General features: G+C 39.1%; 1 protein-coding gene across 1 annotated transcript in view; it reads left to right on the top strand.

Moving 5' to 3' along the window:
• Positions 1 to 15284: 15284 nt before the first annotated feature.
• CRADD (CASP2 and RIPK1 domain containing adaptor with death domain) overlaps positions 15285 to 20546 on the top strand; it is a 182541-nt gene continuing 177279 nt past the window's right edge. The window contains exons 1-2 of the mRNA XM_043446376.1: positions 15285 to 15408; positions 16657 to 16960. Of these exons, the coding sequence (XP_043302311.1) occupies positions 15292 to 15408; positions 16657 to 16960 (421 nt within the window). The 5' untranslated portion in view covers positions 15285 to 15291. The remainder of the gene's footprint in view (positions 15409 to 16656; positions 16961 to 20546) is intronic.

The raw sequence follows: 20546 nt of genomic DNA, 5'->3' as shown, positions 1-20546 counted from the left end.
AAAAAGTAATATAATATTAAAATAAAAAATCTAAATCTAAAATAAATCTTTTTTTTTAAATAAACTTTTTATTTTCTTTTGGGATATAGCCAATTAATGAGGCTTACCAAGTGGCACTAGTAGTAAAGAACACACCTGTCAATGCAGGAGATGTAAAAGACGCTGCTTTGATCCCTAGGTCATGAAGCTCCCCTGGGGGAGGGCATTGAAACCCACTCCAGTTTTCTTCCCTGGAGAATCCCATGGATGGAGGAGCCTGGTGGGTTATGGTCCATAAGGTCGCAAAGAGTTGGATACAACTGAAATGACTTAGCACTGCATGCAGAGCTGATTAACAATGTTTTAGTTTTAGGTAAATGTTGAAGGTGATTCAGTCATACATATGCATGTATCCATTCTCTCCTAACAATGTGATAGTTTTAGGTGAATGTTGAAGGTGATTCAGTCATACATATGCATGTATCCATTCTCTTCTAACCTCCCTGACCATCCAGGCTGCCACATACCATTGAGCAGAGTTCTGTGTGCTATACAGTAGGTCCTTGCTGCTTATCCATTTTAAATAAAACAGAGGCAACACTGTATTTTTGAGATCAATCTTTTTTTAAAAAAAATTATTTATTTTAATTGGGGGCTAATTACTTTATGATATTGCGGTGGTTTTTGCCATATATTGACATGAATCAGCAATGGATGTACAAGTGTCCCCCCGTGTACACCCTCCCACTGTGTACACTGGCTTTGAGTGCCCTGTTTCATGCATCGAACTTGAACTGTTCATCTATTTCACATATGGTAATATACATGTTTCAATTCTGTTCTCTCAAATCATCCCACCCTTGCCTTCTCCCACAGAATCCAAAAGTCTGTTCTTTATATCTGTCTCTTTTGCTGTCTTGCATATAGAGTCATCATTACTATCTTTCTAAATTCCATACATATGCATTAATATACTGTATTGGTGTTTTTCTTTCTGACTTACTTCACTCTGTATAATAGGCTCTAGTTTCATCCACTTCATTAGAACTGACTCAAATGTGTTCTTTTTAATAGCTGAGTAATATTCCACTGTGTATATGTACCACAGTTTTCTTTCTTTCTTTTTTTTTTTTTTTTTTTCACTTATTTTTATTAGTTGGAAGCTAATTACTTTACAGTACTGTAGTGGTTTTTGCCATACATTGACATGAATCAGCCATGGATTTACATGTGTTCCCCATCCTGATACCCCCTCCCACCTCCCTCCCCATCCCATCCCTCTGGGTCTTCCCAATCCACCAGCCCTGAGCACTTGTCTCATGCATCCAACCTGGGCTGGTGATCTCTTTCACCCTTGATAGTATACTTGTTTCAATGCTGTTCTCTCAGAACATCCCACCCTCACCTTCTCCCATAGAGTCCCAAAGTCTGTTCTGTACATCTGTCTCTTTTTCCGTTTTGCATATAGGGTTATCGTTACCATCTTTTTAAATTCCATATATATGCGTTAGTATACCATATTGGTGTTTATCTTTCTGGCTTACTTCACTCTGTATAATGGGCTCCAGTTTCATCCATCTCATTAGAACTAATTCAAATGTGTTCTTTTTAATGGCTGAGTAATATTCCATGGTGTATATGTACCACAGCTTCCTTATCCATTCGTCTGCTGATGGGCATCTAGGTTGCTTCCATGTCCTGGCTATTATAAACAGTGCTGCGATGAACATTGGGGTACACGTGTCTCTTTCAGATCTGGTTTCCTTGGTGTGTATGCCCAGGAGTGGGATTGCTGGGTCATATGGCAGTTCTATTTCCAGTTTTTTAAGGAATCTCCACACTGTTCTCCATAGTGGCTGTACTAGTTTGCATTCCCACCAAGAATGTAAGAGGGTTCCCTTTTCTCCACACCCTCTCCAGCATTTATTATTTGTAGCTATTCTGACCGGTGTGAGATGGTACCTCATTGTGGTTTTGATTTGCATTTCTCTGATAATGAGTGATGTTGAGCATCTTTTCATGTGTTTCTTAGCCATCTGTATGTCTTCTTTGGAGAAATGTCTGTTTAGTTCTTTGGCCCATTTTTTGATTGGGTCGTTTTTTTTGGGGGGGGTATTGATTGCATGAGCTGCTTGTATATTTTAGAGATTAATTAATTAATATATTTGGAGATTAATTCTTTGTCAGTTGTTTCATTTGCTATTATTTTCTCCCATTCTGAAGGCTAACTTTTCACCTTGCTTATAGTTTCCTTTGTTGTGCAAAAGCTTTTAAGTTTAATTAGGTCCCATTTGTTTATTTTTGCTTTTATTTCCATTACTATGGGAGGTGGATCATAAAAGATCTTGCTATATGTCAGAGAGTGTTCTGCTTATGTTTTTCTCTAGGAGTTTTATAGTTTCTGGTCTTACATTTAGATCTTTAATCTGTTTTGAGTTTATTTTTCTGTATGACGTTAGAAAATGTTCTAGTTTCATTCTTTTACAAGTGGTTGACCAGTTTTCCCAGCACCACTTGTTAAAGAGATTGTCTTTTCTCTATTGTATATTTTGTCCTCCTTTGTCAAAGATAAGGTGTCCATAGGTGCATGAATTCATCTCTGGGCTTTTTATTTTGTTCCATTGATCTATATTTCTGTCTTTGTGCCAGTACCATACTCTCTTGATGACTGTAGCTTTGTAGTATAGTCTGAAGTCAGACAGGTTGACTCCTCCAGTTCCATTCTTCTTTCTCAAGATTGCTTTGGCTATTTGAGGTTTTTTTTGTGTGTTTCCTTACAAATTGTGGAATAATTTGTTCTAGTTCTGTGAAAAATACTGCTGGTAGCTTGATAGGGATTGCATTGAGTCTACAGATTGCTTTGGGTAGTATACTCATTTTCACTATATTGATTCTTCTGACCCATGGACATTGTATATTTCTCCATCTATTTGAGTCATATTTGATTTCTTTCATCACTGTTTTATAGCTTTCTATATATAGGTCTTTTCTTTCTTTAGGTAAATTTATTCCTAAGTATTTTATTTTTTTCATTGCAATGGTGAATGGGATTGTTTCCTTAATTTCCCTTTCTGTTTTCTCATTGTTAGTGTATAGGAACACAAGGGATTTCTGTGCATTAGTTTTACATCCTGCAACTTCACTGTATTTATTGATTAGCTCTAGTAATTTTCTGGTGATGTCTTTAGGGTTTTCTATGTAGAGGATCATATCATCTGCAAATAGTGAGAGTTTTACTTCTTCTTTTCCAATCTGGATTCCTTTTATTTCTTTTTCTTCTCTGATTGCTGTGGCTAAGACTTCTAAAACTATGTTGAATAGTAGTGGTGAGAGTGGGCACCCTTGTCTTATTCCTGACTTTAGAGGAAATGCTTTCAATTTTTCACCATTGAGGATAATGTGTGCTGTGGATTTATCGTAGATGGCTTTTATCATGTTGAGGTATGTTCCTTCTGTCTGTTTTCTGGAGAGTTTTGATCATAAATGGGTATTGAATTTTGTCAAATGCTTTCTCAGCATCTATTGAGATAATCATATAGCTTTTATTTTTCAATTTGTTAATATGATGTATCACATTGATCAATTTGTGAATATTGAAGAATCCTTGCATCCCTGGGATAAAGCCCACTTGGTCATGATGTATGATCTTTTTAATATGTTGTTGGATTCTGTTTGCTAGAATTTTGTTTAGGCTCAATTTAATACATAGTACTAATTTACTCCTATTTAATGCTATAGTACATTTTATGAATGTGCCACATTTTATTTACTTACTATTCTGGTGGATGGTTTAGTTGTTTCCAGTAGTTCACTGTTGTAAACAGTTCTGCAGTGAACATGTTTTTTGCACATGTGAGTTTCTCTAGGATGCTGACATGTACCAAACTGCTCTCCAAAGAGGTTATGCTAATATTCTCTCTCACTGGCTGTGTGTGAGAGTTTGCACTTCACTACATCCTGGACAATGCTGGATAGTGTCAAAGTTTTTTCATTCTTTCCACTTTGTAGACTTTAAAAAGACCCTGATGCTGGGAAAGGTTGGAGCAGGAGGAGAAGGGGGCAACAAAGGATGAAATGGTTGGATGGCATCACTGACTCAATGGACATGAGTCTGAGCAAACTCCAGGAGATTGTGAAGGACAGGGAAGCCTGGCGTGCTGTAGTCCATGGGGTCTGTAAGGACATGAGCAAAGTCAGAAACAACTTAGCGACTTAACAACAACAAAAACCCTCAGGACTTGGGCAGAAATAGTTGTAGGACCTAGGACTTCTCTCCCTAACACAGGACTTGGGAATCAGTTTATCTTCAGTTTTACTTATTTACTTATTTATTTTTGGCTGTGCCACGAGGCATGTAGGATCTTAGTTCCCTGACTGGGAATCAACCCACACCCTGTGCAATGGAAATGCAGAGTCTTAACCACTTGGACTCCAGGGAAGTCCCAGGAGTCAGTTTAAATATTAACCATTTATGCACTTTTCCCTCTACTTTGAACAATACTTTCAGAGACAGTTTAAGACAGTTGCAGGCCTGGAGTTTGGCTTTTGCCCTGATTCACCTCCTCACCCCAAGTCTGGTGGTGAGGGGATGCAGTCTGTCTAGCTTCCATTTAAAAAACCTCCTGGGAAACACAACTACTTGTCTTGTGTGTTTTTCTGAGTATGTGTGGAGAATGGGGGCAGAGTGTCAAGGGTGACATTATCTACTGTTATTTGAAGAGTCTGGGACACTTCAAGATAGAGCTGGAGATAAACTTCAATGAACCATTGAATTTTAAAAGTTTCATCAGAATAGGCTCAGGCGTTATTAATGCAATTGAGGAGAAAATTTGTTTGGATGGAGATGCTGAATGATTCAAATCTGAAAGGTTGATGTGATTCTGCTTAGTATGAAAACAAGGTGTGCTTTTGTAGATCAACATGCTTACTACTATACAAATCATGTATCATGCTACAGAACTCATTGCTTGAAGATAATATACATAAAAAGAAATCCTCCTTCTGTACTCTGTCCCAGAGGACTTCCTGTTGGCTGAAAGGTTGGAAGGGACAGGTATTCACTCACAGAGGTTTATAGGCATGAATTAAAGCTTAAATCTTTTCTCAGAGGATCACTGGCCTGGAATTAAGCCCTGCATTTATGAATAATGCAGAGAGATGACAGGGAAAAGGGCAGTGTGGTGGCTGGGTCTCTGTGTAGCCACACTCCTCAAAGCTCTCTCCTTTACTTAACCCAGACCTGGGTTTGTTTACTTGTGAGCTAATTAGCCTTTAAGCCTTAGTGTTCTCATCTGAAAATTAGGATGATAATAATTCTGACTTCACAGGACTGTTGTGACAATTAAAATAGATAATGCATTTGAAGTGCCTATAGGGAAGCACTTGATAAATGCCAGCTCTTCTTATTATTAGCTTCTACCCTCCCTGAATTCTTAAAAGGCTTTTGGTGGGGTGCCTCATCATTTAGTAGTCAATAGCATACTCTCTAGTATAGTTTGCTAGTGTTACTTTTGTGTTAATCTCTCATGCATCATTGATCTTATGAAGGAGATACTATCTTAATGTCTAAGCCTGCTCCTTTACAATGTACAGAATGTGCCCACAGATATTCTTTTACATGTCTTTTGAATTTCTCACTTGCCCAGCCCACAGCTGAACACAGACAAGGTGGTCTAAAATATGTATTGATGGATTGATACTTCTTTGTCAGAAAGATGAATCCCTCCAGAAGTTACTGCAATGACTGTGAATCAAAGAGCTTCACTTTGAAGAAAGAGCACAGTGCATTTTAAAACATCGTAAAAGAAAGCTTCTTATCTTGAGAATTTTGTCTGCTAGATTAAATACAAAATGACCATTAATCCTTTTCTATGGGAGCACTCTGGGGAAGTTAAAAAGTTCCTGTGGCACACTGTCCCTTTTTGAAGAGGAAAACACAATACTGTAAAGGTTCATGGAGCCCATTGCTAAGCAACAGAGCCAAGTCTGGACTGAACAGGGGTAAAAATTCTTTGTTCAGTATGATGAATTGCGAAATAGAAAACGCTTAATAGAATCTTCAGTCAGTTCAGTTCAGTCGCTCAGTTGTCTCTGACTCTCTGCGACCCCAGGGACTGCAGCATGCCAGGCCTCCCTGTCCATCACCAACTCCCGGAGTTTACTCAGACTCACATCCATCGAGTCGGTGATGCCATCCAACCATCTCATCCTTTGTCATCCCCTTTTCCTCCTGCTTTCAATCTTTCCCAGCATCAGGGTCTTTTCAAATGAGTCAGTTCTTCACATCAGGTGGCCAAAATATTGGAGTTTCAGCTTCAGCATCAGTCTTTCCAATGAATATTCAGGACTGATTTCCTTTAGGATGGACTGGTTGGATTTCCTTGCAGTCCAAGGGACTCTCAAGAGTCTTCTCCAGCACCACAATTCAAAAGCGTCAATTCTTTGGCACTCAGCTTTCTATATAGCCCAACTGTCACATTCATACATGACTACTGGAAACACCATAGCTTTGACTAGACGGACCTTTGTTGACAAAGTAATGTCTCTGCCTTTTCGTTGTCTATGTATGTGTTGTCTAGGTTGGTCATAACTTTTCTTCCAAGGAGCAAGCGTCTTTTAATTCCAAGGCTGCAGTCACCATCTGCAGTGATTTTGGAGCCCAGAAAAATAGAGTCTGTCACTGCTTCCACTGTTTCCCCATCTATTTGCCATGAAGTGATGGGACCAGATGCCATGACCTTAGTTTTCTGAATGTTGAGTTTTAAGCCAACTTTTTCACTCTCCTCTTTCACTTTCATCAAGAGGCTTTTTAGTTCTTCACTTTCTGCCATAAGGGTGGTGTCATCCCTGCAACAATAACACTCATTATTTTTCAAAGCACTAATCTGCAGTTGATAGCTAATTTTCATGGAATTCTCTGATAATAGGGCTTCCCTGGTGACTCAATGCTAAAAGCATTTGCTGCAATGCAGGAGACATGGGTTCCATCCCTGGATCGGGAAGATCCCTTAGAGAAGAAAATGAAAATCCACTCCAGTATTCTTACCTGGGGAAGCCCATGGACAGAGGAGCCTGGCAGTCTACAGTCCGTGGGGTCACAAGAGTTGGACACAACTTAGCTACTAAACCACCACCACCATCTCTGACAGTAACCCATAGTTATGTTTTCTGAGTAAAAGAATTCAGCAAGAAGGTTTTGAATATTCATTTTTGTGGAAGACATGGATCTGGCATCTGGATTTTAAGTCACTGTTCCCTGTGTTCTAGAATTAATCCAGGATTATAAAAATCCATATGAAGTAATTTCAGTGTTGGCTAATCTTGATGGAAATGTGTTTATCACATAATTTAAAACAGTGATCTCCAGATAGCATCCCCTGGGAACTCGTTAGAAATGTAAATTCTTTTTTTCTTTCACTTTATTTTTTTTAATTGAAGGATAATTGCTTTACAGAATTTTGTGGTTTCATCACAGAATTTTGTGGTTACATCAACAAGAATCAGCCATAGGTACATCCATGTCCCCTCCTTCCTGTGTCCCTGCCCATCCCACCCTTCTAGACTGTCACAGAGCCCCTGTTTGAGTTCCCTGAGTGACACAGCAAATTCCCATTCTTAAGCCCCATCCCACGACTACTGGATCAGTGACTCTGGGGTTAGGAACTAGCACTTCGCTTTTGTAAGCCCTCCTGGTGATTCTGATGCTGTATAAATTCTGAGAATCAGGATAACTGTGTGAAACATGTTAAAGGAGACAGTGAAGAGTTAAGTTCAGTTTGGCACTAATGCATCATCTTGAACTACTGTTGAACTGTTGGACCATTTTGGACTGGGAAGAAAATTATAGTTGTAATTCAGAAAGTAACTGCAGAGGAAAAAGGCATATGTAATGGAGGAGAGTTTTTAAGATAGCTTTCAATTACTTCCTCCTGAAATTGGAACCAATTAGAAATGCCTTCCACCAGTTGCAGTTGTGACAATCAATTTTTGAAGAGTTCATTTACCAAGAATATATAATAATTTTTTAAAACTTTTTCACTAGGACATGAAGGAGGAATGATGTTCATCACTTGTTACATGAGGGATTGATAACCTGAAACTTTTTAAATAAAGTAAAATACAAAGTCTAGAAAAAAATATGTGCAGTCAGTATCATAAACTTGGCATAATTTTGGAAGTTAGAAGTAATGAATATTAACTCCAGAAAAATGACTGAAGGGGTCATTGCTCAGTTATAATATATATTGAGAACTAAATTTGGTAAATGATATAATTTCATTCTATCAGCTACTAGCTCTGCAGTCACAAGTCACTTTACCCCTCGGTGCCTCTTTTTTTTTTTAACTTTTGTGAAATAAGAGGTCCTTTCTTAGCTCCTTTCCATTTCCAGAATTTTGTGATTGTATAAATAATGCACACTGTGAAATATCTCACGTTTGTCCCCAAAGAGAGAGATACCCACTAGCTCACTTGATCTTTATGAGAACCCAGCCCTTCTGTACAGTAAAAAATATGTTTAACTTTGTAGACCTAAATCTTAGAAAGCATGTAACAATCATTGCATAGGTTCTTCAGAAGTTTCAGACATTTAATAATTAGCTAATTTGGCAAATGCTGTTTTGGATAATGTCTCGCTATGCCTGCAGGATGAATCATCATAGGAAGAACATTCTTATGTTAGCCAAGCCTTGATCTCCTTGTGCCTCCAAGTGAACATTACCTGTGTTACCTTATAGGAGAGGGACATGAGCTCTAAGCTGAGGCTAAGCTACCCTGACCTTACTCTCCTGGGTGAATATTCACAGGGAACCTGACCCATCCGAAGGGAGCATACTATCAATAGGCAACCTAGCTTAGGTTGGGACTTAGGTCTTTGGGGTAAGACTGATTTGTATTTGAATTCTGGCTCGGCCACTTGGCTAGTTGTATTTCATAAGGCTGTTTTATTCAAAGATTGAATAAAACTAGAAATGGTATGTGTGAAGAGTATATATAGTTCCTGGCCCATGTAAATGTTCAATAATTGTTAGCTTTAAAAGTTGAGGTTAAAACAGTTGAGGGAAACTCAACTCAATAAATGCGTTCTAGGCTTATTAGCTAACTGATTCATTGATTTCTTAATTCAAGAACTATTTATTAAGCAACTGCATGAGTCAGATTCTCTTGTAGACATTGGAAATATGACAAAAATATGATTTAGAAAGATTAAATTTGAGTTACTTATTGACCTCTAAGTGGAGATGTCAAGTAGACAGATACATGAGGACAGAGCTAACTATTTGGTAGATATTTTTTACCTTTAGATAATATTTAGTGGAGTGGGTTGGTTGAGAGCACTTAGGGAAAAGAGTACAGTTAAAAAAGAGAAAAAATTCTAGGAGCATCCTTAAAATTTCAGATACAATGACTCATAATAAAATCTTATAGTAATAACATATAACCCTTATAGAATTTGCTACATAAAAATTTATTGATAGGAATTTTTTATTTTCTTATATTCTTAAAAAATTTTTTATTAGTGTGTAGTTGATTTATAACATTGTATTAGTTTCAGGTATACTTATACAGAAAAGTAAGTCAGTTACATATACGCATACATCCACTCTTTTTTAGATTCTTTTCCTGTATAGGCCATTACATGGTATTAAGTAGAGTTCTCTGTGCTCTCCAGTGGGTCCTTATTAGTAATCTATTTTATATATAGTGATGTGTATATGTCAATTCCAATCTCCCAGTTTATCCCTCCCCCCTTACCCCTTAGTTACTGTAAGTTTGTTTTCTACATCTATAGCTCTATTTCTGTTTTTGTAGATAAGTTCATTTGTACTCTTTTTTTTTTTTTTTTAGATTCCACATATAAGGAGTATCATGTGGTATTTTTCTTTCTCTGCCTGACTTTTTTCACTCAGTATGACAATCTCTAGGTTCATCCACATTGCTGTAATTGGCGTTGTTTCATTCCTTTTTTATGGCTGAGTAATATTCCATTGTATATATGTACCACATCTTCTTTATCTAGTCCTCTGTCATCAAACATGTAGGTTGCTTCTGATGTCCTGGCCGTTGTAAATAGAGCTGCAGTGAACATTGAGGTGTGTGTATCTTTTTGAATCATGGTTTTCTCTGGATATATGCCCCAGAGTGGGATTGCTGGCAGCTCTATTTTTAGTTTTTTAAGGAACCTCCATACTGTTCCCTCTAGTCGCTGTACCAATTTACATTCCCAACAACAGTGTCGGAGGGTTCCTGCTTCTTGACACCCTCTCCAGCATTTCCTGTTTGTAGATTTATTGATGGTCATTCTCACTGGTGTGAGGTGATATCTTATTGTAGTTTTGATTTTCATTTCTCTGATAATGAGTGATGTTGAGCATCTTTTCATGTGCCTTTTTTGGACATTTGTATGTCTTCTTTGGATAAATGTCTATTTAGATCTTCTGCCCATTTTTTGATTGGGTTGTTTGTGGTTTTGATATTGAGCTGCATGAGCTGTTTATATATTTTGGAGGGTAATTCCTTGTGAGTTGCTTCATTTGCAAATATTTTCTGTCATTCTGAGGGTTGTCTTTTCATTTTTGTTTGTGGTTTCCTTTGCTGTACAAAAGATTTTAACTTTAATAAAATCCCATTTGTTTATTTTTGTTTTTGTTTTCATTACTCTGGGAGGTAGATCGAAAAAGACCCTGCTCGGCTTCATGTCAAAGAGTGTTCTGCCTATGTTTTCCTCAAAGAGTTTTATAGTATCCACCCTTACATTTAGGTCTTTAATCCATTTTGGCTTTACATTCTTTAGTGTACATAAGTGGAGATCAAAGAGAAGTGTGGTTGTAATACATTGGTCTTACATGCATTCATCTGACCCATTTTTTTGAGCACCTACTGCAAGGTACCATATTACGTTCTATGTGTAAAATGAAACCAATAAATCAGTCATGTTGTTTGTCAAAGTTATTTACTGAGCACATGCTGTGTATACAGTACTTGATGATTTGAGGAGAGACCACAAAAATGGAAAATTAATTCTCTGTCTCTAAGAGAAGACAGTCTAAAACTGCCACTCAAAAGGAGAACAAACTACCCAAAAGTGGTTAAGAACAGTGTTTCCTTTTCTTTTTGCATATCTGATGTTCTTAGGCCATTAGGAGAAATCTTTGTGGGCCAAAAGAATTTGGTGAGGTAGGTCACAGTCCATAATTCACTTTGTCTTCTCCCCTCCATTCTACTTGGCTGGTCAATGGGAGAGTGTCCCTGGGTGGAGAGAAGCTTGTTTCAGCCCATCTCGTACTTATAGTTAGTTGACTGCTACTCCAAGCATCCCAGCATTTATATTCTCATTATCTGCGGAGAAGAGACAGCAAGAATCCATCAGCATTTGTAATGGTTAATCTCTTTTCCCTATGAAATCAAACAGTTTCCCTGAGGAGCAGTTCTAGTTTGTCCAGAATTCTATACTTCCTGTGTAGCTCGTTGATGGAGTGGATGCAGGCCCACTTATCAGTACAGATGGGGAGGAAAGGAAGTACCCTCTTCTGAACTGTGGTTGTGTTCTTCTTCTGACTAATGGTTATATTTGCTTTATTAAGATGCAGCTGAAGCTTTTGGAGGAGTGTTATCAGGAAGAACAGTCTGGCATCAATTATGCTGAAACAATCATTATATTTGGTAGTCATTGTCTACTCTCTAAATGGACTTTATTAAATAAATCCAGATAAAAGCTTAATTCATTCAACTACATGGTGCATTAATGATAAAGCATCCTGGCAGACTCATGATGATGGAGTTCTGCTTGGAAAGTAATTCTCAGTACAAAGTCCATGTGACCTCTTTTGGTGGTCACTGTGGCCAGTTGGCAGTAGAAATACTTACGGTCTTGGAGGGGGTCAAAATAATTCCTTTGTGCTTTATGGTATCACATTCTGTGGTCTCATTCAAATACTTGGCCATATGCTTAAGTGGCTTCAAATGTTCTTTTGTTGTTGTTCATTGAGAAACATTTTGACCCTTTTCCCTGATAACAGCATAGCTTGCTTCTATGTCACTTTGCTTGAACAAGAATGGAAGGTTAGCTACTAAATTGTTCATTACAAAATGTTGCAATGACCAGGGAAGTCCATTGGCTCTCATAAAAGTTTGCAGTTTAGGTTTTTGTGAACAATCCTAGGATTTTTACAGTAAGCAATATTTCAGTTCAGTTCAATTCAGTTTCTCAAGTCATGTCCAACTCTTTGCCAACCCATGGACCACAGCATGCCAGGCCTCCCTGTCCATCACCAACTCCCAGAGCTTGCTCAAACTCATGTCCATTGAGTTGGTGATGCCATCCAACCATGAGGTATCAGAGAACTGAAGGAATCATTAGAATTCATAATTTAATAAAAGAATAATTAATAAGTGCACATGATTCAGGTAATATTATCTACAGCATAATACCTTTAACAATTATAACAGTTATAACAATTATAAACAATTGTTAAGCAATTATAAACAATTAAAACAGTTATAAAAAAGTTATAAATGTAACAAAAGAAGATATACTTTTGTTAAAATTTCCAGTTTTATTGGAAAATGGAAATTAATTTCTTGTGAACTAATTCATGAGCTATTTCTGTAACTGTTTCACGTGTGCTTGAAAAGAATCTGTTTTTCTCCGTGGCTTAATATCCACATTTATGAAACAGGAAGAACCAAAAATATCCAACTCCTTTGATTTTTGTTTTGGAGTTTGCAAAACCAAAGACCAAACTGAAAGACAGAAGAATATGATATTTGTTCCTTTTGACTTTCACTGGCAAACTCACAATGGGTATATCTTGACACAAGCAAGCATGTAGGGGATCAAGAAAAAGGAAAATTGCTGTCCTTCCTGAAAATAGATTTGTTACCACTGAGTAACAGGTGCTTAATCCTCTGTGGGGGCACAATTCCAGCCTACAGAGGGGGACGAGATGGGAATGGGGGAGTAACCACCTGTGATAGTGATTCCGATCTGTGTTTGATCTGTCTTTGATTCCTGCTGGCCTTGGATATTTATAAAAGGGAAGCCAAACCTTTGCTGTGCTGCTGAGACTATCATTGTATGCTTGGGTGGGGTGGTGGTCCTCCAACAGGCTGACTAATAGCAGCTGGCTGGTCTATTCAGAGAGCCAGCCTGGTCACTTAGGAGGCAGCATGGATGCTTACCTCAGTTTTCCATTGGAAGGGGAATTTGATGGTCAATGGCTTCACCTATGGATATAGGTGAGACCCTTAATAGCCAACCTCTCAGGCCGTTCACCATAAAGATTCCATGCACCTTGGCTCCTGCACTAACTTTTCTCATGCAGTCTCTCTGTTCTCTTCTGTGAGATCTCATGGAAGATACTGTTGGCCTTATACCTCCTCCATTTGTCGTCAGCAATGTTTCCTTCTCTTTCCTAGGAGATCTCAGCCTTTCCAAATACAACGAGTCATTAAGAAGTGTTTTCAAAATAGGTATTTTCATATGGGTGTATTTGATCTTATTTATTTCAACTTTGCTATATGTTTGAAAATTATTAAAGTTTAGAGTTTAAAAAAATACATTTTTTTCCTCCCCACAAAGTCAATAACCTCAGCTATTGGCATTGTCACAAGAGCTCTGCACTTTAACTGGATGAACACAGAGAATAAAGTTAACACACCCCAGGAAAGGAAAGCAATTCCAGAATGAAAGAAGAGGGGAGAGTGAAGAGGGTACCTGGGACTCAAGAGTGTCAAGAGTAGGAGGTGGCACCAGAATGACTTCTAATATTTTGGTTGTCATTAGAACAGTAGACTTTTCACCATGCAGGGGTGTGTAGTGTATTATGCACTGGAAAGAGCATGATATCAGAAGGACCTGGTTAGAATTCAGGTTTTGCTATTCAAAACCTATTCAGGTTTTACTGGCTGTGAAATTTTGGTTAAGACACTTGACCACTTTGATTCCATAGTCCTCACATATGTAAAATGCTAATTATAATAATAACACTTGCCACTGGATGTAAAACTATTGTCACTGGCATAGTAAAATTGTATAGTAATACTCTAAACTGGTTACAAAAATTAGAACATTTTGAGGAGGGAGGTTTACATTTCCACTGATGGTCAGTCACTTGCTCTATCAGTGTTGAGAAGAGGGTAGGACTCTGGAGTGGGGGTTTCTTGCCTTTCTCATTACAAGACTGATTGATTTGTAAACTCCATGTTCCAGTTTGGCAGTATTGTTTAGGGAGTAAATCTTAGATGCCGAGACCTTCTCCAGCCTTTCTGATGATTGTGTGTGCGTGTGTGCATACTAAGACAGTTCAGTCCTGTCAGACTTTTTGCGACCCTATGGACTCTAGCCTACCAGGCTCCTCTGTTCATGGCATTCTCCAAATAAGAATGCTGGAGTGGGTTGCCATGCCCTTCTCTTGGGGATCTTCCTGACCCAGGGATGGTACTCGTCTCTTACCTCTCCTGAATTTGGCAGGTGAGTTCTTTACCACCAGTGCCACCTGGGAAGCCCCTTCTAATGACAGTTAGTCGCTCTCATGCCCGACTCTTTGTGACCCTGTGAACCGTAGTCCGTGAGGCTTCTCTGTCCATGGAATTCTCCAGGCAAGAATACTGGGGTGGATTGCCATTCCCTTCTCCAGAGGATTTTCCCAACCCAGGGATTGAACCCTGGTCTTCTGCACTGCAGGCAGATTCTTTACGTTTGAGCTACAGGGAAGTCCTTCTAATGACAGTAATTGTCCACAATTCCTCATGACAAACCCCTTTCTTTCCAGAATAGCTAATTGATTGCTGTAACTGAATCCTGACTGCCTTGTAAACTCTCTGTGGGCAGTACCTCTGTGATATAAAGGAATTATCTTATATTTGGTGGGGGTCGGGGTTAGGGGTAGGGGGGCAGATTATAAATAAATGATTAAGTAAAAGTTTTAGCAAGATAATGACACGTACTCCAGATAAAAACAAAACTGGACTAAGGGGATGAGGAGGTGAATGTTGAAATTTTAAACAGTTTGGTGGTCGAAACTGCTGCTTTGAGCAACCGTGGTCCTGGAAGGCCTCCCTGATAAGATGACTTTTGAAGCCCAACTATCTGTCAATTGAGTACAAGACCCAGGTGGAGATAATGAATTAAAATGCAATTATCCAATTACTTCTTTCCTTATTATCTAAGGAAATGATAAATGATGCTATTTCCCACCTCTAGGTAGTTATTTTATTTACCCGCAGCAAACATGGCAGAAAAAGCTTCATCCTGGGCCACCAATAAAGATGACCACAGTACTTCCTGTGCTTGCCCTTAACAAAGATGGAGTCATGACTTCCTGTTCAGGGTTTCTTTGCCTTCAACAAAGATGGTGCTTATGGTACAGGTTCCCTGACAGTTTGGATTCCGGTTGCAGTTTCCCCCCCCTAAGATACGTGTTTGCAGACGTAAGTAACAGGAAACTGGCAACCCCCTATCCATCTTTTCTCAAGGACCCCGCGCCGTGGCGTCTGCGGCCTGGTCCCTGTGCGGCTCCCACGCTCGCTAACTTCTCGCGGCGTTTTGGAGCCGGCCGGGTTGGGGTGGCGGTGGGGATACCAGGGCCGCTCTCCCTTCGGTCCGCTCTGCAAGTCATTCCCAGCACCCTTGTTTTAGCGGGTCAGGTTTCCCGAAAATCATCTGTAGTTCTTCCCGTTCCTAATACCACAGAGCTTCAGCTGGTGAGGAAGGGAATGAAAAGAAGTTCCACAGGGGCGGGGGCCGCCAAGGTGCACACTCCTCTGGTCACCTGCCGCCTCTTAGGGTCGCCCGCCTTGCTCGTACTTTCTGTTATTTTCTGTGTCACGAAGCTCCACCTGCCGCCCTCGCGGCCCCTCCCCGCCACTTACTCTCCTAGCCATTGCTCTGCTCACTGGTGCTGTGGTCTTGGAAACAAGCCTTCAATGGTGTGTGGATTGTTTTGTTTTATTTTTAGTCTTTTAAAGGAAAAAAAAAAAAAAAAAACCCACAACGTTAAATGTCCCAAACATGTGTGGCCATGATAGTGTTGTGATGGAGATTCGAAATCCTTCCAGACAAGGGCTGGCACTTGTGATTGTAGATATAAGATGTATACCGTAGACAGGGCATGAACGCTTCATGTTTTCCTTGAAGGCAGTGGTGTATAGGCCTTTTCTTTTAGGGAAAATGACCCTTAAACTTACTGTACCTGCCGGTTTGTGGCCCCACTCCCAATGTTGGTCAGGTTCTGCAAAAGCACACGGTCTATAGGGCACTTGCGTGCACCTAAGCCGTTTCTGCGGTGGTGGGTATCTCTGATGACATCAATGTTAAAAGCACTATTTCTTCACAAGTTTTTTAGAATGAAATGCTCCTCTGTAATCCTAAGGTAAAAGTTGCTTTTTAAGCAGGGTCTCTGATCCACTTTCCTCCAAATCTCTTTATAGAACAAGGAATGGAGCTAGGTTCCCATTGTGTAGAAAAGAAAAACAGAGAAGACGATTCATGTTCAGTGCTGTTCATCATGTCCTGAACCATTCAAAATGAATTCAACTTGGCTTAACAGCCACTGTGGCCTGGCGCTTTGCTAGGGTTCAAAGATGTCCATGACCTTAGGGAGTTTCCATTGTAAGACACTATCTTTAGGGGCTCATCAGACTTCCTGTGATCTGAGTTACCATTTTGTCTCTTCCCAGGGGGAAATGGAGGCTAGAGACAAGCAAGTGCTTCGCTCCCTTCGCCTGGAGTTGGGTGCAGAGGTACTGGTGGAGGGGCTAGTCCTCCAGTATCTTTATCAGGAAGGGGTCTTGACAGAAAGCCACGTTCAAGAAATTAAAGCTCAAGCCACAGGCCTCCGGAAAACAATGCTACTGCTGGATATCCTCCCTTCCAGAGGTCCTAAAGCCTTCGATGCATTCCTAGATTCCCTGCAGGAATTCCCTTGGGTAAGGGAGAAGCTGGAGAAGGCAAGAGAAGAAGCCATAGTTGAACCGCCTGCAGGTAGGCCTCAAAAAGTTCACTCCAGGCCAGCTCCAAAATTGTTGGAACTATGCCCTTGGGATTTGAAGTTGAGATTTTAGTCTGGGTGGAGCTCGGTGGATCCTGAAAGTGGGTAAAGAGTTTGGTCTGAAGGCACATGCTGTTGGAGGGACCAGATGAGGAGATGGAATTATGAAGTGCAGGGAAGGATGGAGAGGGTGAGGAGGGAACTCAGAGGATACATTTAGAAATACTTCCAGGGAAAGTTGGCAGGTCACTTGGGAGGCATGCTCTCATCTGAGAGCCAGGTCATATCTTAGTTCTTGGCATCGGGAGCCATTTAGAAAGTGTAGATGGGAAAGCAGGCTTTAGGCTTCTTGATAACTGATTCGTGGGGTGCCAGAGCGGCTAGCTGGAAAAGGTCAGACTCGTGAAGGAGACAGCCTCGAGGAAGGCACGCCTTTGCACCTGTTCCCTGGGCTGTCCTGCATGGCCAACGGGAATTATTTGGAAAGCTGGCTTAGTTTGTTTTTAAAGGCTATTGATTTAAAGGCATCCTTTTTAGTTTGGCTTTGTTCAAACACCCAGAGTATTTAATTTTATAAGGACAGCAGTTTTTTGGGGTGGGCAGGGGGTGTCTCAGTTTGATTTTAAGGAAAGTTGGAAGCTATGGAAAAGAGAAACAGTCCTGGTGCTATCAGCCTGGCTTGTAGCAGGAAGAAGATGTGATAGGAAATACTTGTTACATGCTTGACATTTCCCTGTCTTCTACTTTCTGCAGAGACTGAGGAGCAGAGAACTGAACTGGCAAAAAAAAAAAAAAAAAAAGGAAGGAAAAAAGAAAGCTAAGGTTTTTACAGCAAAGATAGTTAGAACTACTCCAACTTAGGGGTCCCCAGAATTTGTTTTTGCTGTTTTTTAAACACCAATATACTGGTAAACAAACAAACAAACACAAAACATACCAGTAATAAAAATATCACTTGTGGCTTAGCTGGTAAAGAATCCGCCTGCAATGCAGGAGACCTGGGTTCAATCCCTGGGTTGGGAAGAATTCCTGGAGAAGAGAAGGGCTACCCATTCCAGTATTCTGGCCTGGAGAATTCCATGGACTATATTAGTCCATGGGGTCGCAAAGAGCTGGACATGACTGAGCAACTTTCACTTCACTTTGTTATTTTTGCCTCATGGTCCTCATATTTTGAATGATTTTCCAGACCACATGTATTAAATAATACTGATTAATTCTTCTCTTTTTATTAATGACATATGTCTGAATATTTGATCTGTATGAGATAACTGGTTGACTTAGGAAGGCCCTGTAAAACCCCTGTGGAAAAAGCAAAAATATTTTCATTTCATTCAATTGAATTCAATATTTGTTTTCAAATTGGATTATCCTTACAAAATAAAATACTCCAGGTGTGTGAACAAAGCCAAACTGAAGTAGCTAAGATGTTTCTACCACTTAATTGAAAGCTGAATAAATAACGTAGAAGTGGGGAAATGGTAAAAGAAATGTTAGGGAGTCCATGTTACATGGTATTTGACTTAGAGGTTCCTCTTGGCAACACATATTTGGAAACAACAAAACAGGCAAACTGAAAGCTTATTACTACCAAAATATTTAATTTAATTTCATAATCATTGTAGGTGTTGTAAATAGTACTTTTGTATGTTGTTCAAAGAGGTGTGACCCCATTTTCATTTCTTGCAGTTCATTCAAAGAACAATAAAAATTGAAATTACTCTTTTACTAATTTGAAAGTTAACAGAGATGTTGAAGAAAAAAGTTGAAGAAAAAAAGTTTTGTTTTTGTTTTTTTTTTAAGTGAGCAGTATGAATCATTAGAGTGGGGGAAAAAACTGAAGTTTGGAAAAATAACATTAATTTGTTAATTCTGTGGAAGTGGTCAAATGGAACAATAGGTTGGCTGCTGCACAAATGAAGTCCTCTTCATTGTTTTACTTCTTGTTGAGTAACACTGCTATTGAAAGAAATATCCTGAAGAGAGAGTTTGATTTATGTAATGTTCTGTGTACCTCCCACAGTGGCAATTACTCAAACTCACTTTTTAAATAGTTTTTGTTAATTATTGAGTATTTTTAAGTAAGATTACAAAATATAATAAAGTATGAAGAATAATGGTAAAGTGAACACCTATTTCCCTGTCACTCAGTTAAAAAAATTTTTGCATGGCCTTTGAGGACCCCTGGGTGTCCTCCCAATCTTAGCTCATCCCCAGCCTCCACTCACTAATAAACCCTAAATTTCGAGTTTATCATTCCATTCTTCACTTTGTAATTTTCCATTTTATAAAAACCACTTTTAAAATCAACATATGTTATGGAAAATTCACTACACCGTAGGTTTCAGCACTATCTATGTATGTAAGGCATGGAGGAAATGATATACTTTAAAGGAGTTGTTAGTTAACAGCCTTCTTTATTTGAGACCTTAAACCTTAAGTTTTATATTAATTAATTTGATGGCAATATTTTAATTATAAAATTAAATTAGGACTGAATTGGAAACCTATTTAAAAACATTCTATGAAGAGTACTAGACTTGAAATGCCTTCAGTTTAATGTCCCTGTAAAACTTGCAAATGGACCCAGAGGCCTATTTCTCAGGATCCCTGTGCTTCTTTGGTGTTGTAATGGAGTAATTTTAATAAGCTTTTAAATAGTTCATTGAAATTTTTTAAAAGGCATGTTTGAATTTTGAGGAATTGGAATGTAGGAAAATGTGGTGCTTATATATATGTGGGTGTATACGTGAACCTGTTCTGACTTCTTACTCATTTTGGTTGCAAATATTAATTAATTTGTGTAGGCTTGGTGGTCTCCTCTTGGGAGGCTTTGAAAACAAATGGGGAGGAATGACTTTCTCTTAGGCCAAGAGGTCAATCCTGTTTGACCTGAATGAACTGATTTTATTTTATAAAAAATTTTCTTGTTTTGGTCTTGTTTGGTTCTTGGTTTTCCTTTTGTTTGCCTGGTTAATTTTTGTGTTTCACTTGTAAACTTTGAGCTACCTCAAAGGCCATATTTGGTGATTAATTCTAGTTAGTTGCTTTTAATTTATTTTCTGGGTGTCATTTTTTAGAAAAGAATCAAGTTGTATTTTGATCCTCTCTGTTCTTCTAAACTGTGCCCCCAGGAAATCCCAAAACATAAAAACAAAAAAGCAAACATCAAAGAAGATACTTTAAATCTTTGATGGTCTCCGAATATGCCTAGATAACGGGTATCCCTATTTCTGTTATTGTGTATTTTTTAAAAAGCCCAACACATTAATGGATGATTGACTTCTTGTTTTTCTCACCTTATAAAGACTTTTATGTTTTAAAAGAGGAATTCTGGTGATAAAATGACTTAATCCATCTTGGCACCATGGAAGGAACACTTCACAGTGTGTCCCTTACTGGCCAAGGTCACACACTAGACACTAGATCAGCTGGAAATCCTCCCTGGGCTCCTGGCAGGTCACTGAGAGGATGAGGACAGTGCTGAATCGGGGTAAACGTGGCATGTGCTTGCCTGCCTGGCTGCCCACTACTCATGGGCCTCTGTCTAGGCTGACAAGCTCATGCGGGTGCCTGAGC

The sequence above is a fragment of the Cervus canadensis genome, chromosome 25, assembly GCF_019320065.1.
Source record: "Cervus canadensis isolate Bull #8, Minnesota chromosome 25, ASM1932006v1, whole genome shotgun sequence".
NCBI lineage: Eukaryota > Metazoa > Chordata > Mammalia > Artiodactyla > Cervidae > Cervus > Cervus canadensis.
This window is presented reverse-complemented; position numbering and strand designations above follow the sequence as displayed.